The sequence below is a fragment of the Lissotriton helveticus genome, chromosome 2_2 (genome assembly GCF_964261635.1).
Source record: "Lissotriton helveticus chromosome 2_2, aLisHel1.1, whole genome shotgun sequence".
NCBI classification, from domain to species: Eukaryota; Metazoa; Chordata; class Amphibia; order Caudata; family Salamandridae; genus Lissotriton; species Lissotriton helveticus.
This window is the reverse complement of record NC_136060.1, coordinates 343,649,862-343,673,644: the sequence shown is the minus strand read 5'-3', so window position 1 is coordinate 343,673,644 and position 23,783 is coordinate 343,649,862. Positions and strand designations below refer to the sequence as shown.

Sequence of the window (23,783 nt, the reverse complement as noted above, 5' to 3'; positions counted from 1 at the left end):
ACTGCTTGATACAAGTGTCTAGAGTGAGGCAGGGACTCACAAGTGCAATTAGCAATGGGAGGAGGAATATGGAATCGGAGTGATGTCGCTTTCTGGTAAATATTCTAAATATTAAAAATAATAGTGGCCAATTACATGGCACACAATGCAAACTGAGTACAGCTTATTAGCCAGCTCACAGGTACTTATTTATCTACCTTAAAAGGATAAAAAACTGGTTAAACAAGGATGGATACTTGTTTCCTGGAGGTCTCTCTGTGGTTCCAGTGTCCGTGTTTGCCGTCTCTGTAAGCACTAACAAATTAACAAAAAATACCTGCACTGGGTTCTAACAAAGACATCTGGTCACGTGCACTGATTTAAAGGAACTGCATGTGCCCGCATCATTCATTACTGCTACGTGTCAAATGTTTCACTGCACCTGACATTGTTTGCGTTCACATCTCGTCATAGAGTAAAGACAACAAGCATTGGTAATGTAATATATCTGGCAGTCTCCACAGCAGCTTTGGCAACGCTTCTTTTCTTATGATTTGTGTATACAACTTTACTTTTGGAAGAGCAGCGGAGCACTCGCCAATATATAAAACAAGCATTTGCAATAGAATAGGTCTCCAATTTACGTGAGACCTATTGCATTGCAATTGGTGGGCACCTTGGCATCATGGGCAACGGGAGGAAGGGCAGGGGGGGAGGCACGGACATTGGTAAGGAGGGAGGGAAGGAGGGAAGGAGGGAGAAGGCACGGACAACGGGAGGGCGAGCGGAGGAGGAGAAGGCACAAAGCTGAGTGACGCTAAGTTTGCAGAAAGGAAATAGTACTTGCCCCGTGTAGCAACCAAATAAAGGGGCAAGTAGCCATGGGAGGATACAAATGACGACACAGCAGTACTAAGGAGGGACCAACAGGCCTCATAATGAATCAGAAGACAGCATCTACAAAGGACAAAAACACAAGCCAATGAAAAATAAGGGCGGGGGAAGTGGGCAAAGCTTCTCTCCGTACTCAACTACCACAGCTCTTCGCAGAGCAGCACTTGCAAGCTGGCCTACGCTCGACCTAAAAAGGATGTGGCAAAATTATGGTTTGGATTGTCGTTCACCAATTTCAGTGCTGCAAACATGAAACAATATAACCTTTATAAATCATATTTACTTACCCTGGCAACTGTGTTAATCACGTAAGGCTTGTATGGCCTTTTTTGCATTTGATATCCATTATTATCGGTGTATATCACCATGTTGGTCTTTAAATCTGTGCTTGTTCGCAAAATTGCTTCTCGATTGAGCTCCAAGGGCCCTACTTTATATTCTTGCTCTATGCGGTGACAAAGCAATGTCATGTCATAGCCATCAGGCACATTGTAGATTCTGGAATATACAGCATAGAGATAGTCCTGCTCATCTGGATTACTGAAAAAAAAGGAAAAAGAACTATCAATTAATTCATTATCTACAATGGTTTTGTCATATAGATGTATAGTTATGTAATTAAGAAGAACAATTTACAAGGTAAGGGCTCTTACATCTCAGAAGAAATCAACAGTCAATGTACATGATAGTATATCACATGAGTTGTAATATTTAGGTTTGTCTAGTGACACAACGTGTGAGTAGAATATGTTTGATCAGTGGTCAACGATTTGATTCACATATTCTACGATTTCTCTAGGGGCAGCTCCACAATTCAAACATACGCTATCACTTGAAATAAGCAACATATTAGGAATCACATCACATTGATCCTAATTGTCACCACAGAAAGTCATCTTTTAGCAGGTAGTACCAAATGTTCTCACCAATTTTCCGAAAAGGCATCCAAAGAGGTCTTCAAGAAGAATTTTATTTATTCTATGTCCGACATTGTCACTCTTTATCCATGTTATCCATGTTATACTGTAAAGGCCTGCCACTCTTTACTCATACAATGGGCCTAACACCCCCCCAAAAAATTGTAAATCTCAAGATGTGTGTAATACCCCTACACAGTGATATATACCTTTCCACCCAATTCAAAAAATATTTAGGCACATGCAAGTGAAAAGCACAATTTATAAAGCGGTTTAGTACTGCACATATTTTCCGTAGTTCTTTTTGTGCAGAATCTCCAAACTGCAGAAATGTTCGATGCATAGGCTTGGCAAACTTCAATACCAGAACAAGTACCTTCCCTTTAGTAATGCTCTTTATGGTGGAGACTCTACCTAACTGAAGATTCCTCACCTTAGATTATTCCCAAGGTGCTAGACTGGATCCAGAGATTTTTGGTAAAAGTACTGCCCCTGCACGCTGCTATCTGCAGTCATGTGGTCCTGCATTAACGCCATACCGCCCTGGAAGTTATGGAGTTTACTATCCACACATTTAACAGTAAGGTAAGAAACTGTCTTGTAACTGTATTTGTAAGTACATTTTAAATGATTAAGTATACCATTGAGATGAATACCAAAGGGTGTGAGTGTATGTGAGGAACCCTCCCAGATGAAAAGGATATAATGGATGTACCTCTTAAAGACATCATTTTGTAGCCCTGAATAGTCGTGTTTTTAATGCTTTCGATTATTATATTGACCAGTCGTTTTTGTTCATTATGTCTTCCCTTTGGTACCAGTGAACAATGGAACTTTGCCTTTGAGATACCTGTTTTCCCAAAATGGTATTTTTTTGTATTTTCATTACCTGATTCTTTAATTTCCCAAAAAACATAGAGCAACTACAGATTGGGTATTATTCCAATATGTTTTCATTACGCAGTAATTACTGCCTCTTGAATCACATTAATCTGAAATGGCTCCAACGCATCCAGAACGCCTCCGCACGCCTGATCCTAGACACCCCCACGGCAGCCACATCACACCCCACCTGAGAGACCTGCACTGGCTCCGCGTCAGCAAGAGGATAACCTTCAAGCTCCTCACCCACGCACACTGAGCACTCTACAATACCGGACTAGCGTACCTCAACAGCCGACTCAGCTTCTACACCGCCACCCGCCAGCTCCGCTCTGCCGACCACGTCCTCGCCACTGTCCCCCGTATCCGAAGAGTGACCGGCGGCGGCGGCAGATCATTTTCCCACCTCGCCGCCAAGACATGGAACACCCTCCCGATCCGACTACGGCAGACCCAAGACCTACTGACCTTCAGAAGACTCCTCAAAACCTGGCTCTTCGAACAGTAGCAGCTCTCCACCAGCGCCTCGAGGCCCTCACGGGTAGGTTGTGCGCTTTACAAATGCTTGATTGATTGATTGAATCTTCTTCACAAAGTTTGCCTGACTGGAGCTGCTGGCCATGTTTTAAATAGATGATGAATGCTGCATGTGTACGAGTTTTTTTTCCCCAACTAACGCTCATGGTCTGTGCTGCAGGCATTCACTCTTTTCATCCTCCTGAGGCATCTGTTGACCGTGTGCTTGCACCACCAGAGCAGTTTCTAGCTACATGCTTAGTCTTGAGAGCACTTTCATTCTTCTTGGATGTCTGTGTGGTCCTTGATTTGCTTTACATTGTTGAATGCACTGCGAATTCCTCCATCATTTATAGTTTTGTTACACACTCTGCCTTGGAAGGATTCATTCTTGATGGATGCTGGTGAGCGCCTTCAGTTGCCTGACAGTGCTGACTGCAGTGCTAGCCTCTCCATCAATGATCCAAACACCATTAGCTGGGAATATGCTTTTGGCGATTTGAGCATTGTGCTTACCCCAGTATTGGAACTTTCATAGATTCCCATGCTTTTGTATCATTCCCCGTCGTCGGAATGGGAGTCTCGGTAACAAAAATACCATAGCTGTAGGTACAAAAGACAAAGGAAAAAGGCCTAGGCCTCATTCCCTTTTGTAGCATATCACCCTCTTTGTGTAAAAGAGACCAAACTTAGGCATCAGCCAATCAGAAGTTCCTCACCCCTTAGAACCTTCCTGAAGGAACCTCAGAGCCTCAGATTTTCTACCGCAGGTTGTGCTTAGGGAGTCTCCTTTGAGCTCTGCTCAACTTCTACTCTTCAAAGGAATTTCTTTAGGATTTTTTCTTCAGAATCTTTCAGATTCTCTTCAGGATTGTTAGCTGCCTTCCAGGATGTCTGAAATGGAGAAGAAAAAAGCCCTTTTCAAGCCATGTTCCACCTGTGGCAAGAAAAGGCTTTTTGTGGAGGATAAGCACTAAGACTGCATCTATTGCCTCTATCCTGACCACCAGGCTGCGGACTGCAAGATCTGTCGCACCTTTTCGACCAAGACCCTCCGGGACCGTGAGGGTAGACTTTTGACATGGCTCCAGAAACTGAAATCCAGGAAGGAGACTGTCTCTAGTGACAGTGAGGATGCAGCGTCGATGTCTTCCTCAAGAAGGTCAGTGAAGAGGGGTAGGGGTTCCCCTTCTCCGGAAAGATCTTCTAAGGCCTCAAAAAAGACCCCCAGTGAGTCTGAGAGCCTAGGTCCCAGCAAATCTCCTCACCAAGGTGAAAAGGAGTGGGTAGGACCTATTACGCCATCCAAAGGTGAGAAGACTGCCTCAGCCTTCAAGAAACATTCTTCCCAGTCTTCTGAGAGGAGTGCTAAGTCCTCGACGACGAAGACGTCGACGGCGGAGGTTCCGTCAACGAAGAAATCGAAATCGAAGTTGATATCGTCGACGAGGACGTCGACGGGGGTACCGTCGACGGCAGGTTCATCAGCGTCGACGGAAGACTTACCGACGACGAAGGCGTCGACGACGAAGACGGCGCCGACGACACAGCCGCCGACGAAAGTGCTGACGACTAAGGCACCGATGACGAAGGCGCCGAAAGTTACGGTGTCGCCGACGACGTCGACGGTGATGACGTCGATGAGGGCATCGACGACGACGACTTTGACGATGACGACAGCTGGAGCGTTAACAGTTTCCTCGTCGACGACTTCGACGACCCCGATCTCGTCGACCCATGTACAGCCGTCGACGACGGAAGCGTCGACTATTTTATCTTCTGAAAAAAGAATTACAATTTCTGTGACAAGAATCACGCCGGAGATGACTTCTCCGATGAGTGTGTCCCCCCTACTGCCAACCATGCTTTTTGAAGAAGGGGAGTCAGAGGAGGATGACCAGGACCCATACAGCTATGCCAATAGTCCCTCCCAACTTCTAGTCAAATGCCAGGAGACGGACTCTGAGGGCGAATACGACCACGAGGAGGTTGGTCATCATCAGACGGCCCAGTCACATCATCATTCTAGGCAGGATATGGTTAAGGTGCCATCTTCTTTTCTTCAAGATCTGCATAAGATGCTGCAGGACTACAAATCTAAGGCAAATAGGCCAGTTCAGGTCCGGACGGTGCCTGCTGCGCCTACAGTGATTTCGGCCTCCCCAGTGACGCCAACTTTACCGGCTCAGGTTTCTCCTCAGCCTCAAACATCCTTCCAACAGGATTCCTCCGGGCTGCAAGAGGCCCATGATGATTCCTCGGATGAGAATCAGCAGTCGGATCATGACTCTATTCCTAATACTGAATATGATGAATATATAATTGCTGATCCCTCATCACCAGTTCCGGATCCGGCGGATTCCCCGCCAGCGGACATTGGGGGCTTCCATCAGTTGATGGAGAGAGCAGCTGGCAGATTCAAATTGGCCATGCCTAAGGTTACTACGGATTGTTTCCTATATGATTTCAAGGGGACAAGGATTCTATTCCAGGTTCTTCCTGGTGAGGAAGACGCTAGAGAAATGGCGCCCCATTTTAGACCTCAGGGAGCTAAATACCTATCTCATCTCCCTGTCCTTCCGGATGGTCTCTCTCCAGGACATCTTGAAGCTCATCAATCCGGGGGATTTCATGGCCACGCTCGATCTCGAGGATGCGTATTTCCACGTTCCGATTCACCCAGCACACAGAAGGTTTCTGCGATTCACAGTAGCCAAGAGCCATTTTCAGTTCAGGGTTTTACCCTTTGGACTCCTCTCAGCCCCGATAATTTGTACAAAGGTGCTGGCGCCAGTAGCAGCTTTCCTGCGAAGGAACCATTTCCAAGTCTTCCCCTACCTGGACGACTGGTTGCTGAAAGCTCCGTCCAGGGAGGCAGCGCTGGAGGCTGTTCAAGCTTGTACGAATTAGTTTCAGAATCTGGGCCTCACTCTGAACAACGAGAAGTCCTCCCTGGTCCCATCCAGAAAGGCTTGCTTCCTGGGAGCCATATTGGATTCCAAGCTCACAAGAGCCTTCCCTACTCTGGAAAGGAGGGAGAAATTACAGGCCCTGGCTCGGGACTTACGAGCAAGAAGGTGTCTTTCAGTACGCCGCTACAAATCTCTACTGGGGGTGATTTCATCGTGTATTCCCCTGATTCCCCATTGCAGACTAAGAATGCGTCTTCTGCAGGAGCAACTAGACAACCAGTGGCAACAGGTCCACGGTTCATTCGAGGACAAGGTGACGGTCACTCCAATGATGAAAGAAGCAGCCTTATGGTGGACAGATCAAGAAAACTCGTCCCAAGGTCTATCCTTCGTAAGCGAGCCGTCTCCACAAGTAGTGACTACGGACGCGTCATTGGAGGGTTGGGGAGCAGACCTGCATGTCAGCGGTCATTGGTCGCCCCAGGAGAAACGTCTCCACATCAACCTTTTAGAGCTAAGGGCGATAAGACTGGCTCTGCAAGCTTTTCTTCCTCGCCTGGAAGGTTTGCAAGTGCTTATCAGGACGGACAACACCACGGCCATGCACAATGTGAACAAGGAAGGAGGAACCAGATCTCGTCCATTGTCGCAAGAAGCTCAACAGATCTGGGAATGGGCGATCGTTCAGGGGATATCGCTGAAGGCAGAACACTTGCGAGGGGTCCTAAACGAAAACGCCGACAGACTGAACAGGTCATCCTCAGTCAGCCACGAATGTGAATTGAATCAGAGAGTTTTTGAGGAGGTCTTCAGCCAGTGGGGCAGACCGGAGATCGATATTTTTGCCACTCCGAACAACAAGAAATGCCGGTCTTATGCAAGCAGGCTTCACCATCGAGGTTCTCTGGGGAGTGCGCTTTCGATAGCATGGTCGAGGACATTTGTCTACGCCTTTCCCCCCATACCTCTGATCCCACGGCTCATCAGGAAGATCAAGGTGGAGCCGTGCAGGATGATCCTGATAGCCCCGGCTTGGCCAAGGCAGTTCTGGTACACGGAACTCCATCTGTTGTCAATAGCCCCTCCTCTTACTTTGAGGGTTCTGCCAGATCTTCTCACAATGTCCGACGGACAAGTTTGGCACCCAGATCCACAGTCGTTACACCTGACTGCATGGCTCCTGAGCAGCGAGAGTTTATGAACCTTCCCTGATCAAGAGAGATTAAGGAGGTTCTTTCCCAGGCAAGGGCTCCTTCAACGAACAGGACTTACCGTCTTAAGTGGAAAAGATTTTGTTGCTGGTGTAGGAAAGAAAGCATTGATCCTTTCACTTCCAAGCCTCATCAGCTCCTACCTTATCTGCTGTCCTTGGCTAAGTCGGGACTAGCCCATTCATCGATTAAGGTCCATTTGGCTGCAATATCAAGGTTCAGAAGGACTGGGTCTGGTCCTTCCTTGTGGTCTTCCAGAATTGTCAAGCAATTTCTTAAGGGCTTGTTTAGAGTCTATCCACCAGTGAGACCGCCTCCTCCTACATGGCATCTAAATCTAGTCCTTTCGCAACTCATGAAGGGCCCATTTGAACCAATCCATCGTTCTGACTTGAAATACCTTTCATGGAAATTGGCTCTCCTCCTCGCTCTCACGTCGGCTAGGCGTGTTGGAGAATTGCAGGCCTTGACCATCCAAGAACCTTTCCTTCAATTCAAGAGAAACGCTGTAATCATGAGAACTAATCCTAGGTTTATGCCTAAGGTTCCCTCGGACTTTCACTTGAATGAGCCAGTCATTCTGAAGGCGTTCTTTCCTCAACTGGCTACGCCAACAGAAAGAGCAATGCATTCGCTAGATGTACAACGGTGCTTGAAATTCTATTTGGAACGTACTAAGGGTTTTCGAAAATCCTCACAGTTATTTGTTGCCTTCGGGGGTCCAAGCAAGGGCCTTCCGCTATCCAAACAGGGTGTTTCAAGATGGATCACGAGTGCCATTCTGCATTGTCACACTGCTGCAGGAAAACCTCTCACTGGAAAGATTCGAGCACATTCCACAAGATCTGTGGCTTCTTCAGCAGCCCTCTTCGCGGGGGTACAGATTAAAGACATTTGCAGAGCTGCTACCTGGAGCAGCGTTCACACCTTTACCAAGCATTACTGCTTGGAGTCCTTGCAACAGGATGATGTGGCAGTAGGACAAGCTGTCCTGAGGAACCTCTTCCAATGATTGGTGAACTTTCCTTTCTATCCCACCTTCCGTATTTCACATTTTGTATCTTTATGTCATGTTGCCTATTGCTATAATTTTATGATGCAAAATGTGGTTTTGTTGCTAACTGCTTACTACTTTGATACAAAAGCATGGGAATCTATGAAAGTTCCAATACTGGGGTAAGAAAACAAGTTACTTACCTGTAACTTTGGTTCCCCAGTATTGGTAACTTTCATAGATTCCCATGCGCCCACCCACCTCCCCGAGGAAAGCTCAGCCTACAACAGATATGGCGTCTAAGTACACAACGGCTACGAAAATCTGAGGCTCTGAGGTTCCTTCAGGAAGGTTCTAAGGGGTGAGGCACTTCTGATTGGCTGATGCCTAAGTTTGGTCTCTTTTACACAAAGAGGGTGATATGCTACAAAAGGGAATGAGGCCTAGGCCTTTTTCCTTTGTCTTTTGTACCTACAGCTATTGTATTTTTGTTACCGAGACTCCCATTCCGACGACGGGGAATGATACAAAAGCATGGGAATCTATGAAAGTTACCAATACTGGGGAACCAAAGTTACAGGTAAGTAACTTGTTTTCTTCATCATTCACAATACTAACTTCTATTGTTCTGTCAATAATGCTGAGGCAACACATCAACTAGAGAGGACCTGGGTAAGTGTTGTACCAAATTGTTTCCTAGAATCTTACTGACCCCAGATAATAATCCATCCTTCTATAATCTATTGTTTATTTTCTACTAATAACAAGTTCTGCCTCTTGTTCTTCTCATCCTTGGTGCAGTGAGTACTATATTTCGGTTTTCATATTCAAATTCAAATTTGCACCTCCACATTTCTCTAAGATCTCCAACACCTCTTTTTTACAGCTCGGCTTATAATCTGTGAGTAGCCTTACAATTTACATTGGGGTATGGCAACTTTGCACCATTTGGGGTTGGTTTGCATACGTTAAGGAGTGACAAACTACCCAATTTTGCAAGTGTCATCCATGTAAATCGATGGTACTAGCCTCAATACTCCTTCATTACCTAATTATTGTTCTCATCTAAGACATGTTCCAGGTGTCCCACAATTAGGTGAGTTCTGATGAAGATCTTTTATCTTGCAGACAAGGACGCAAGGCTGTTGACATCACAACAAAAAAAGCCCATTTACACTGAATAAAAGAGATTACGCGGAAATGGACTGAATATGGTGCCCAGCTCATAAACATTGTGTTTCTTGTTTTTTTGTTTTATGTTTACACACTTTTCTACTCACTTGTTATTATTTATCTTGTTTGAGCATAAGGGAAACGGAGCACTTGTTCTTTAATATATAATAATTTGTTTTACTATAACTGTGAAATTAAAACTCTTTGATAACTAAGAGGCTAACATCATTGTTTGCAGGACCGAACTGGCCTAGAAGACAACCAAACAGTGCCCCTGCTGCTGGTCTGATAGGACAGTTGTGGACTGGATTTTTGGCTGTTTTTGGGACTGTTTTATGATTTGGTGTGCCGCTTTCTCATGTTGATTTCTCTCCTATTACCAAAAAACATTGCCTGGAGCAAGTACAAATGCATACACTCTCCCATAACTTGAAAAACACCTATACAGCATTTCCTTACAAGTTCATAAATGCCCAGAAGCTGTAAATGTGGACCACCTTTTTTATCTATCTGACTCGCTAATGGGTGCTACTTTTAATTTGGGTCCCGGGCCTATTTTCTGTCCCATCCCAAACCTGATTTTTTATGACCATAAACAGTCACTGTCTTGTCTAACTTGCTATGCTCTGTAAATAATGGTGTTTTTCAAATGAGTCCCAGAGAACAACCGGTCTTCAATAATTGGACCTGGCTGTTAAGGCAATATTGCTTCATGAACCTATGCATTGACGCCCACGTTGCGGACTGACAGACGTCAAGAACAGACCCTTCACGTGCCTTGGTCCTGGCGGAATGGGCTTGCAGACCTTCCAGAGACTGCTTCTTGGCCAGTGCTTAGCAGATCGTAATGCAGAGGACTTTCCACTTCAAAAAGGTAATCTTCTACACCACTTTCCCTCTCTTTGCTTCAGAAAAACTCACAAAACACTGATCTTCCACTTGGTGGTTCTTCGTAGATCAATGTAAAAGAAGACACCCCTTCTTGAGTCCAACCGATGGAGTCTCTCCTCCTCTTTTGGGGGCTGAGGGGACCAGAGAACACTGGAAGAGTGATCGATTACCCAGCGTGGAAGGGAGCGTGGAAGGGAGCCAAGGCTTTTTGTAGGAAGACTGCCTGAGTCCTCAGCATCATGTTGTCGAGGAAGAAGTTAGTGTATAGCAGTTGCAGTGAAAGTGCCTGAAGTTCACTCATGTGACACACTGATGGAACTGCAATGAGGAAGACAGTCTTCAAGGTCAGGAGATGCAGCGAGCAGCTATGCACTGATTTTAAGGGAGGAAACCTAAGACATACCAAGACCAAGTTAAGGTCTCACCATGGAATCACAAATAGCTTGGAAAGAACTGTGAGTGTCAAAGTCAACACCTTTATAAATCTCATCACAAAAGGTGATTTGAACAAGGACAGTTGGTCCAGCAACATAGATAGCCCGAAAAGGACAGACAAATAACTTTTTATAGTGCCCACTGCAATGTCATGCTGGGCTAAAGGCAAAACAAATGAAAAGGACATTCAACAGCTTCATCTGTATAGGGTCAGTGTTGTGAACACCTCACCAGGCTACAAATTACTCCCAGAGCCTAGGATAAATGGATTGTGTTGAAGGGAGCCTGCCAGTAAGCATGACATTCAGCACTGCAGGTGGCACATCAAACCCAGCAAATCGCCACCACTCAATGTCCACGTATGACTGGGTAAATTATGTAGAATCTGGCCTGTTGCTGAGACTGGAGGTCCTGACGAAGTGATAGTCTGATAGGAGGACAGATGGTCATGGCCAGAAGCTCTGTGTACAACACTTTACCGGTCAAAACTGGAGTCATTAGGGGTTCTGATCTTCTTTAGAATTTGGGGCAGGGGAGGCTGTGTTGGGAAGGCATACAAGAATCCTGTTTTGCATTCCAGCTGGAATGCATCTCCTAATGAGTTTTCTTGCAGAAACCCCAAAGCGCAAAATTGTTGAGATTGTGTGTTCTCAACGGTGGTAGACAGATCTATCCAAAGTGCTCCCTACTGTTGGAAGACGTGCTGTGCCACCTCGTGATGCACATTTCACTGACCATCGATTCAGTGTAAATGGGTTTTGTTCAGCATTCTTCCTGGCTTGTCCGTATCCATAGCTAATATGTAAATCAATTTGCCGATATGTAAGACATTCCAGTGGCCTGCCCGAATTAAACTTTTAATGTGTACATTCAGTTTTTCTTCTTATTTGTCCTATTCGTATTTTTTTGCCATTGGATGGAAGCAGCGATGGGCGTGCCGTCTGTTTAAAGGAAACACACTGCATTTGTGTCGGAGGGTGGTGGGAGGGCGGAAGCAACTACGTGGAAGACCAAGGTTGGCCGGTGCTCCTTAGCCCTGAACAGAAGGGCGGTATCGGCTGCAGGAGCGTCTTAGGATGCAGCAAAGAAGAACGACAGTGGAGGGAACCAATGGCAAGTAGCAGGTGGAAATAAAGTGGGTTTGTTGACTACAAATGGTCTTGCAGACAGCGCAAGCGCACGGATGCTCGACCAAATAAAGACACTAAACGGAAGAAAATGCAAAAAGTATGTTCATGTAGTCGGCAAGGAAAGACTAGACAAAATAGCCAATCAAAGGCAAGTGTAAAACAACAAAACTACCAATAAAAAAGCTGGGAACTTAGGCCGTTAAGAATGCCATCTAATCATGAGCAAGGGTTAACCCGGTGGACTAACATATACAGTACTGACTGAAACAGATAGCTGGTGCGGTCTGTAGGGAGACGAAAAAATATGCCAGCATAGCAAAAATTCCACAGGGTTACTTGAACTTACATGCACTTCAATTTGCACCATGATAAAAGCTTGCAGAGCTAATGAACGTACATTTTAAAGATTTCTTTTCTGTGCTGTGCAACCCCCCATGGTAATTTGCTATTCAGATATATTCACACATTTAGGGCTGGTTTCACAAAGGTAAACTTGCACTTTTGTGCCAGCTTATGATAGTTTGCTATTCACAAAGGTATTTTACTATTAGTATCTTTACGACTGTGATGTCTGCATATAAAAAATATAAGACAGTCCTATCTTTTTATTAGACCTGGGTAGAGCTTGTGGAGGAATTCTGCAGAGTTACCAAAAAACAACGAAATTCCGCGTGCATGCGCAGTTCCAACTCTTTCGGCATGTCATCAGTTTCCCACTTTTCCAGCTTTCCACCACAAGGCTGCGTGCACGATGCCACCTCACCAATGTCCCAATAAAATACCTCTGCAAGTTTGCTCCCGTACAATGATGCACCCAAAAGATGTCTCTGCACAATGCCCATCACAAACCTGCGCATTGCCTCCATTTGTTATGCACATAGCAAAATAGGCTTGCACAATGCTTAATACAAAATTGCCCTCATCAGCCCACCTGTGCAGTGCCCCAGCACATTAATATCTACTGGTTACACAAGCTCAATTCTCCATCGCAAGTTAGGCACATTTCACCCCTCCATCATGTTACACATCGAATACCAATACCCCTGCAAAATACTCCAGCATCATGGTCCATCGCAAGAAACCAGCACCCTTCTCGTCGCCCCTTCACTAAGGCCAATGCACAAAACTCCTGTACAATACAATATAAAAAGTCCTATATGTTACTCCTGATATATACCTATGCACCATACCGATGCATAACAGCCATATGCACAACAGCTCTGAAATTACCCTTGGACATTGAACTCATACAGTGTGCCTTACCTTGAAGTGGCATGGGGCGATTCCCTCCACCTCCTGTCCCAGCAGGGTTTTGCAGCGCCCCTGGAAGAATCCCTGTGTTGGTGGGGGTCTGGCAACAGTGTGGAGGCCAAGAGGCTGCCAACCGGGTAAGTGTGCACTTAGTCAGGAGTGCAGACACTCTTAAGGGCACCAGCCCAACTCCGGCTATGTCGACAAAGGAGCCCTTGACCTTGGCCGTGGAGATCTCCCCACTGCAGCTCGGCGCAGTCGCTCATTTCTGTGTGTTAGGGGAGGCGGGACGTTTTTATTTAATAGGAAGTTACGCTATTTGAAAGTTGATGCTGTGCCTGGGGTCATCTTCAAACCAGGAAGCTGCTTAAACAACACTGTGCCTTCCCCTCAGCCCTCCTCCTGGAAACCGTGGGCTGCTGCAATAACTGATTCACTTCCGTGTTATAGGATGGTACAATGCCGATGATCGACCTTCATTTTACCCATGTTACAGTGAAGGCATGCTGTCTGATGACAGTCCTGCCAAGTAAGTGTCACTCATCAGAGATTAGTCTCAAGCAATTAAGGTGATTTTCCAGCATCTCAACTCCTAACCTAATTGCTCTCTGGCTCAGTTTTTTCATTTAGGACTAAGGGGGGCGTGGAAGGAGAAGGAGTGAGCGCACTGGTGAGCTCCACTCCACCGGCTGTGGGCGGAGTTTTTCATAACTCTGCGCTCTACACGGAGCTTGGAGTGTGCACCGCCCGCCCCGCCTTCTTTTTATGTGCGGAGACGCCACAGTCGTAAAGAAACTACTAGTAAAATACCTTTGTGAATAGCAAACCATCATAAGCTGACACAAAAGTGTACGTTTACTTTTGTGAATCAGGCCCTTAGTTTTTTGACATGTCAGTCTGAAAATCAGGATCATGCCCTTACCTGTAAAAATATTGCCTTATTTCAGTCACGAGTTTTCCAGCGACAATTTCCATTCCCACCGCTTGATAGGCCTGCACAGCTGATCCATTGGCAGTGAACATATAATTATCAGATATAGGCCCTTTACTTGTGTCGCCATTTACATGATACTCAAAAAACTCCTGAGTCAATCCGATGGTTCGGTTACTCGCTCTGGAAACAAACGTAAAGGAGAAAGATCACAAAATAATACAAGAAAATGCATCTTTAACACTTCATATCGCAAGACTCAAAACCTCTGAAACGCTTGATGGATAGAATGCAGAACAATGTCATACATTCACCCCAGTACAGAGATCTGGGCCTAAATCCATATTTTTTTTTGCTCACCATGCCATTCCAGTTTGAACCCAGCCATATGCAAATCAGTGTTGACCCTATACCCCATGAGAACAGTCCAGCTTGAACTTCCTGTCCAGGTCCTTCCTGGACTGGAAACAAGCATCCTAGAACTGGTTTCAGGGTTTCACACCTCATCAGCCAGGATAGCTTGACTCCAGTGGCATGGAGAGCACGGGACCCACGTCTGGGCACACCCGTCCCACTCAGGGTGACATATGCAAAAAGAACAATTGAAGGACAGAATGCAGAACAATGTCATACATTCACCCCAGTACAGAGATCTGGGCCTAAATCCATATTTTTTTTTGCTCACCATGCCATTCCAGTTTGAACCCAGCCATATGCAAATCAGTGTTGACCCTATACCCCATGAGAACAGTCCAGCTTGAACTTCCTGTCCAGGTCCTTCCTGGACTGGAAACAAGCATCCTAGAACTGGTTTCAGGGTTTCACACCTCATCAGCCAGGATAGCTTGACTCCAGTGGCATGGAGAGCCCGGGACCCACGTCTGGGCACACCCGTCCCACTCAGGGTGACATATGCAAAAAGAACAATTGATGGACAGAATGCAGAACAATGTCATACATTCACCCCAGTACAGAGATCTGGGCCTAAATTGCTTTGGAGGTGAGTTTCTGAAAAGTTTCTGCGCTCTGTCCATCATCTCCTTGTGTTTGCCTTGTTCGCCCTAAATTGGCAGGGTATGCCCAGACGTGGGTCCCTTGCTCACTTTGCCACTGGATGCAAGCTAGCCTGGCTGATGAGGGCTATTAGCCCGAAACCGGTTCCAGGATGCTTATTTTCGGTCCAGGGAAGACATGGCTTGGCAGTTCGGTCTGGACTGTTCCCACGAGGCACAGGGTCAAGACTGATTTGCATATAGCTGTGTCTGAACTGGGGTGGCGAAGTGAGCTAAAGAAAGATGATGGATTCAACCCAGATCTGTGACTGGAGGTGAGTGTCTGAAAAGTTTCAGCGCTCCGTCCATCATCTCCTTGTGTTTCCTAAATCTTGCACTTAAAGAAAAACTCCTGACCACTTTAATTACTGCTTTATATATTCCAGGATATTGAGGATTATATATGTATAGCAAAGAGTGATTATTAAAAATCAAGCATGAGGTGATTAAACACACGGGTCCTTATGAAAAAACTGTTTTTGCGCAATCACTAAACAAGCACTCCTACAATGCAAAAAAAATAAATAATATTTTTGGAAGTGGCTATTTACGCAGCTGCCCGCCAAATCATACTTAATCTCTGCAATGGTGCATAATCTCGGTTTAGAAGAGATGATGTATGATTTGATGGGAGGCCAGATAAATACTGTGAAGGAGCTCTTTATTTAGCCGGCCACGAAGAAAAACGAGGCTTTAGGCAATGGTAGCCATCCTGTAATGAGGATGCAGCATGTGTGAAGCATTTCAAAGTCAGGCGTGCCAATAGATATGATTCTGACGAGAGAACCTGACTTTTAAAGTCAAAATGTATTTATTTTGGCTGTCTCCTGCCTGAAATTGCCTCTGCTTCAACAGAAGCCAATGAGAGAAATACATTCTGATTATTTTTGTAAAATCTTTCACTTTCCTCTTCTAAAATGTTGGCATGTATGGAAAGTGCATGTAAAAATGTACAATAGTTTGTATAACGGCAAGTGCATGAATTGAACGAAGCTGTTTAAAGGTGAAAAATAGTAAAATCAATTTTGTATTAGACATTTATGATATATTAGTATTCACAAACAAATTATGAATGATACTTGTTTCAGAAGCGTCAGGATATAGCACACAGATATTTTGTACCGAAGTCAAGAAGCCTTGTCTGTAAAGAACAAGGAGTATAGTTTTAAAGCATGTTACGTAAAGGTTTTATTCACTCATAATCATGTTCCTATTGCTCCTTGTGATGATTACTGATGGCTGGGCTCTTTTTGGGCTTCTTATGGAAGGTCTTGTGCTAGTTTTAGGCTTCGTTTTAGAGGATTGTGCTTGCTTAGTATTTCAGACCTTGCAACACAGGAGCAGACGACAAACAGCATGAACAGGCTATCAGACAGATAGGTGGTATCTGGATCCCAGAGTGAGGGACAGATGGAGTCGGGAAAGGGTTCTTGGGGGCACAGTGCTTTAGGACACTTGCAGTAGGTAAACTGTATGAGACACAGTAATGGGGCTTCTGTGGAATGGGGAAGTGAAAGCAGGAGATAGGCAAGCAGTGCATATGGGTTATTCAGCCGCTCATGAATAAACACACTTGTTCATACTATTCACTCAGCAGAACGGTTCAAGCATCTATGCATATTGCTCCTATGTCATGAGTAGTGTTGCCACTTGGCCGGATCTCTGTCAGCCTCACAGGTTTTTTTAATGTCCTGGCCGGTACAGAGAAAAAAATCACGTAAAAGACGGTATTTTTAGCCCTTATCTGTACATTGTTCACACAACAAATATAAATAGCAAGCACTTTTAGACTGTTCTAGAGCTACATTAACAAACCCTGACTAATATTTTAAAATAAAGGCAGAAAAGTCATGCTACAAATGAATACATTTGATTTTGCTTAAAGCCCTATTTAGCATCATGTCCAGGCCTTTGTAGACTCTTAACACATCAAAAACAAATGGCCGGTATTTTTCCCTTGGAAAGGTGGCAACCCTAGTTATGAGTACTCGTTCAGCCACACTGACATTTTAGTCACCTGCACAATTTATCTTGGGAATGGTGGTTTCAGTTTTTAACATGCTAGGAAGTGTTTTAACTGGAGAAGATCCTGTTCTACAGAAATGAACTGACATGAAATGAGAATTTATAGAGCACCAAAATGCTCCGAAGAGAGTTTCTAGGCGGTAATTACTTGATTAAAAATCCCTTCAAATGTATAACCAAGAAAAAGAAAGAGAAAGGGAAGGCAAGCAATTAATTGAAAACCAGCTTGAAGGGTCAGGTTTTAAGTCCTTTACGAAGGAGAACCCGGTCTGTGATCGAATGGAGGGCTTCCATAATCTAGCTCCCAGGAAGGAAGCAGAACTGACACCTCATTTAACAGAGTGGAATCTGAGAAGTTGCAAGATAAATGCATTCATCGACCTCAAAGGTCTGGATGGAATATAAAAAGAGAACATGTTTGTAGACCTAATTGGCTAACCCTGCACACCTTATCTGAATATGCAACAATATTTTAAAGTGGATGGGTTTAGAGATTAGTAACCAGTGAAGGTCCTTAAGTTTCCAGAAAACTAAAAAAATGCCTAAATATGTTGAGTAGTAACCTGACTGAGGAGTTTTGAATCATTTGCAATCTATTAGTATGTTTTTAGAGATACCTAGAGATAGGGTATTGGAGTAGTTTGGCCTAGAGGTAACCAGTGCCTGAACCCACTGATTTCCTGACAGAGAAAGGTAGAAATGGGAGCACATTTTGGAGAGTTTTTAATACAACGAAATATGTATTAGTGACTGCCTAAACAGGAGTGTCAAATTTTCAAAACCATGAGGGCAAGGAGCAGGAGGACTAGGGTCAGGAGAATCGGGACTAGACTGAACAGGACTACGAAGTTCAGGACCTGGAGGGAAATTGCCAAAAGTACCAGGAGACTAGAAGAAGCAGGACAGGGACTGGAAAGACCAGGGGGTGCAGTACCAAGGGCCCCCAGAAAACCAGAGCAAGTAAGACCAGGTGAACTGAAAGGATCATGACTATGAGGACGATAAACAGGGCCAAAAAGGGCCAGAAGGTTTGGGATTACCAAGTGGGGTACAGCAATCATCTTGTGTAGCAGGACCAGGGTGAGGACGATCAGATCTAAGCAGGTTAACTAGGATCTAGAAGACCAAGAGGAATGGACAGTGGTGGCCAGGAAGACCAGGACCAAAATGACCAGGCTTAGGAGGACCCGAACAAGGAGAACCTGGATCAAGAAGGCCAGGATCAATGGCTGCAGTGCCAGCAATAATGAGAGGATAAGGAATAGATTTATTTATTTATTTATTTATAAAACTTCTATAGCGCACAAATACCTTTCGGTGTCTCGGCGCTGGAATAAACAGATCACAGATTGCAGAGGGTTTCCATAGGAAAAAAGTTTACTGATTAAAAAGCCAAGTTTTAAGGCGCTTTCGAAAGCTAACAATGAAGGATTAAGTTTGATGAAGGGAGGAAGCAGGTTCCACAGTTTTGAAGCAGCAACTACAAAGCGTTTATCTCCCCATGTTGCTTTTTTTGTGCGTGGAATTTGGAGCTGATGGGCTGCAGAAGAACGTAATGTTCGACTAGGGTTATATACAGTAATTGCCTTTTTGAGGAATTCTGGTCCAGTGTTGTTCAATGCCTTGTATATAATACACAAGGCCTTAAACTTTGTACGGCTTCTGACCGGCAGCCAGTGCAGTTGACGAATAATGGGAGAGATGGATGAGTGCTTAGGTGTGCCGGTTAGGATCCTTGCAGTAGCATTTTGAACAAGCTGTAATTTGTTCAAAACTTGCTCCTGCGCATTCAACAGTAAGCCATTCCAGAAGTCCACCTTGGATAATACCAAAGTGGACATTAAGGTCTTTCCTGCATTTGGGGGAAGAAATGGAAGCAGTTTCTTTACCATTCTCAGGGTAAAGAAAGAAGCTGAGACCACTGCGTTAGCATGGTTGACAAAAGCTAGCTTATTGTCAAATAGAACTCCCAAATTTCTGACTTTAGATACTGGTGATGGCGGGATTCCCAGCTCCGAGGGCCACCAGGCTGGGGACCAAGACGGGGTCAGTTCACCAAATACCATTACCTCCGTCTTGTCAGAATTTAGCTTTAAACAATTCTGGTCCATCCAGGTACTGATGGCTCTCATGCCCTCCTGGAAGTTCACGGCTACTGCTCCTCCATTTTTGTGGATCGCCAGGACCAGTTGGGTGTCATCGGCATATGATGTTAGTCTAATACTGAATGACTTGATCACCCTTGCCAAGTCCGACACATAGATGTTAAAAAGTGTCGGACTTAGCGAGGAGCCCTGGGGAACTCCACAAGGCAAGGTAAAATTTGGAGAGCAGTAGCAACCCATCTTTACAGACTGCTCTCTCTCAGCCAGGAAGGACACCAGGAGTGCTCTGGCTTTGCCCTGAATGCCAATTGCAGCGACACGGTCGATCAAGATGGTATGATCGACCGTGTCGAAGGCTGCAGGCAGATCCAGAAGTATTAAGACCGCTGCACCACCCTGGTCCATGACTATCCTGACCTCCTCTGCTGCCTTTATCAGAGCAGTCTCAGTCCCGTGACCCTTCCTGAACCCGAACTGGGTATCATCCAGCAGCTCGTTCTGGTCGATGTAATTTGACAATTGTAGATTGCCTTTTCAAAACATTTTGATGGATAAGGGAGCGAAGCAATAGGGCGATAGCTTTTAGGCTCTAATGGGTTTAGGGATGGTTTTTTTAAAAGAGGTTTAACAATGGCCTTTTTCCATATTGAGGGGTAATCACCTGTCGGAAACATAGTGTTGCAAATGTTGGTGAGCACCGGGGCTATCAATTTGGCTAGTGGTTTAAGAATGAGTAAAGGACAAGGATCCAACGGTGAGCCTGACTTAACAGTGTTCATAAGCTCTTCCATAGACAACTGAGATAAAGGGGAGAACCCCTCGAAGATTGGGTTTGATGACATGAGCGGAATCTCTGGACATGCAGATTCGGCGATAGTTATTCTCGTGAAGTTGTTAAAGATGTCCTTAACCTTTGCCTTAAAGAATTCTGCTAGCTTATTGCAAAAAATTTGAGATGGTTCTGTAATGGAAAGAGCCGGTGGATTGGCTAATTTTTTGACCACCTGAAATAGCTGTTTGCTCGAATTTTGAGCTAATTCTATTTGTGTGCTATAAAAATTACATTTTTCTGCAATCATGAGTTTTTTGTAGCTTGAACAGGGCTTTCTTATAAGTATCTGTCATTGTTGTCGTAATTCCTACGCCAGCGCCTCTCCAGATTTCGGCATCGTTGTCTCTCGAGCCTTAATGGTTCTGAGAACCAGGCCGCAGAGGGTTTTGTGCGGTTTGGCTGCATTTTTTTGATAGGTGCTAATTGGTCAAAGGCATTGAGCAGCCAGTGTCCATAATTGTTAGATGCTTCCTGAGGATTAGGTATGTCTTCTGGCATTGTAGATTCTAAAGCATTATATAGGATCGTGGGATCAATATTTTTCCAATTACGACATTTGATCTGAGGGCATGTGCTAGGAGGAAAGTTTTTATGGATCCTGACTGAAATAGTAAATTTAACTGCCGAGTGATCCGTCCATGTAAGTGGGAGCACTGAAAGACAAGTGATATAAGAATTATTTGTGAATAGACCATCCAAGGTATGACCTGCTTGATGAGTGGCTAGGGAGACCCGCTGTTCTAAACCAGTGGCTGAAAAGTCAGCAATCAGAGTGCACGAATCTTTATCTTCATGATTTTCTAAATGAAAATTAAAATCTCCCAATATTGTTTAGTCCGAGTTGGCTGTTACTGGTTCTAGTAAAAAATTAAGAGATTTCAAAAAAGGTGTTCGTAAAATCGGTGGTCGATACAACAAGGTGCCCTTAAAGGTTTGTATAGGGGAGAGGGTGATAGTAAAGGCTAGAGCTTCCGCGAAGTCGTAGTCTAGTGATTCCGATTTTACAGCTAGCTTGGCTCGGTGTATGATAGCTAGACCGCCCCCCCTTTTACCAGAGGATCTGTCTAGTCTAATCACGTGATAGCCATCCGGTGTAGCGATACTGAAATCTGGGCCAGATGCTAGATCTGCCCAGGTCTCAGTTATAAACATAACGTCTATATTTTGGTTGGCTATAAGTTCAGCCACGTCGTCCCTATGTTTTATGAGAGAACGTGCATTTATAAGTGCGCAGTTTATATATTTGTCATCGTTTCTGGAGATCCAGGAGGACCAGGACAAGACAAACCTGAAGGATAAAGACTACGAGGGCAGGACATAAACGACTAGACCTGCGGAACAAGGGCTAAGAGGTTCAGGATCAGGAGAACCAGGACAAGGTGATCAGGGTCGAGCAGAGTAGAAAGAAATATAGCCAGATGGGTGAAGACTGGGGCAACCATGAAGGGTCAGGATGGCAAAAAGGAAAGGTATATGGTAACAACAGGACATGAAGGATCAGAATGATTAGTACCAAGGAGACCAAGACTAGATGGCTGATGAACCAGGTCTATGATAACTAGCCCCAGGAGAAGCCAAACTGTAAGGACTAGGGCCATGGGGATCTAGGCTAATGGGCACATAATCTCAAGAAGGACAAGGACTGTGCAGACACAGGCAAACAAAGCCAGAAGGAACAGTTCCAAGACAACCAGGAAACAAAGGACTAGGGGAACAAGGAAGATCAGGGAAAAGAGGATCGGGACCCCAGATTCTAGAATCAGGAGAACCAGTATGATGAGGAAAAGGAGAATCAGGACCAGGCACATTATGACTGGGATGACCACACCTTGAAAGTCACAGGCCTAGGAGCAAGTTGGATAGGAGGAAGAGAAACAAGATTGCCAGGACGACCATAGCAAGGAGGACCAGCATCAGTTGATTAAGAAGTACAAGTACAAGTAGCAGAAGAATCATGACAAGCTAACGGTTGACTAGGAAGATTAAGAAGATTATGGCCAATAAGACTGGGGGTACATCAAGCATACAAAAGTTGAAGGGAGGAATGCTTACAATTTATCCAACCACTGGCAATAGCTCGGGGTAACATCCCAACCCATCGTTCTTTTGCCCAACACGCCACCTCAGTTTAGATCCAGCCATATTCAAATCAGCCTGCAACCTGCTCAACATGGAGACAATCCAGCCTGAACTGCTAAGCCAGGTCCTCACTGAGCTGGGACACCAGCAACCTAGGACTGATTTCACCCTGATAATGGCTCATAAGCCAGGTGTAGCTTGGTTCTTCAGGTACAGTGAGTTCAAGAGCCACATCTGGGCACAGATTTGCCACTTAGGGCAGTACATCAAACACATTCAAGTTGACCGGGGACAAGAATTAGCAAGGAAGATGACGGGGCTAGTACCTAAGATACCAGGAGGACCAGATCCAGAAGAACCAGGTCCAGAGCAAGGAGGTTTTGAAAGATAAACACCAAGAGGACCAAGAAATGGCCTAGGAGTGCTAGGAGAACCATGACCACAGGGCCCAAAGTACCATGTGTAGCAGAAACACCAAGACCGAGCAGGACCAGGTTGAGGAAAATCAGGAGAACAACAGCTAGAGCCAGTAAGAATAAGGGCACAGGACCTGGAAGTCCAGGAGGACAAGGCCCAAATGGGCAAGGCTCAGAAGGACCCAGACAAAGAGAAACAGAACCAAGAGGGCCCAGACAATTGGATGCAGTGCTTGTAGGTTCATAAGGATAAGGCCAGGAGGATCAGGATAATCAAAACCAGGAAGACAAGGGCTATGAGGGCAATGCCTAACAGGACCAGGATACAAGAGGCCAGGTGGATTGGGGGGGGGCATCAGGACCAGGAACTGATGTACTTGGATTCAGATGAGCAGGGTGAGAAGGATCAGAATGACCAGGTCAAGGGGGAAAGGGTCAAGAGGATCAGGAAGGAATAGCTAGGTGAGAGCCTGGAAGGACCAGGATGGGCAGGAACACCAGAACCAAGAGGATTATGGATACAAAGACCCAAACAAGGAGAAACAGAAACAAAAGGATCATATGTAGTGTGTACACAACCAGGAAGAGAACACAGATTGTGAGGACTAATTTGGGTCAGGGGAAGAAAATGTCCAGGGGCCTGTGAACAAGGAGACCCCCAGGATCCAAAAGACTGGGTGCAGGAATACATGAGAATGATGAACATACAGACCAGGAAATACAGGACCAAGACGTTCTTATAATGGTATGAACCAGGGCTAGGTAAACCAGACTGAGAATGACGAACACTAGGAAAACAGGACCTGGAGAATCAGAAGGAAGTGACCAAGAAACCAGAGTCAGCAGGACACGAGAAAAGAGGGCTTGGGCAATAAGGACTAGTGGAACCATAACCAAGGGAACAAGCATTTGCAATGCAATAGGTCTTGCATTTGCGAGAGTTTGAGCTATTGGCATTGCAAATGACAATGCCTTTTATTTATGCGTTGAAAACCTGCAAGCTGTGCCTAAACAAGCACTTTGTACTTATAGTCCTTGCTTATGAGAAGCAAGGCTGGCAGTCTCCTTTACTGGAAGCCTTGCTTTTCGTAAGCAAGTGTGGTAAATAAATAAATTACCGGTACTATTTTTCTATGCATTAAATGAAAAGGATAGCTC

The 23,783-nt window shown here is 45.0% G+C and overlaps 1 protein-coding gene across 1 annotated transcript in view; it reads right to left on the bottom strand.

Annotated features, from left to right (window-relative positions):
- MAN2B2 (mannosidase alpha class 2B member 2) overlaps window positions 1–23,783 on the bottom strand; it is a 371,121-nt gene that overhangs the window by 82,552 nt on the left and 264,786 nt on the right. Inside the window, exons 12-13 of the mRNA XM_078678503.1 lie at window positions 14,108–14,299; window positions 1,161–1,413 (exon numbers count right to left, since the gene is read on the bottom strand). Of these exons, the coding sequence (XP_078534629.1) occupies window positions 1,161–1,413; window positions 14,108–14,299 (445 nt within the window). The remainder of the gene's footprint in view (window positions 1–1,160; window positions 1,414–14,107; window positions 14,300–23,783) is intronic.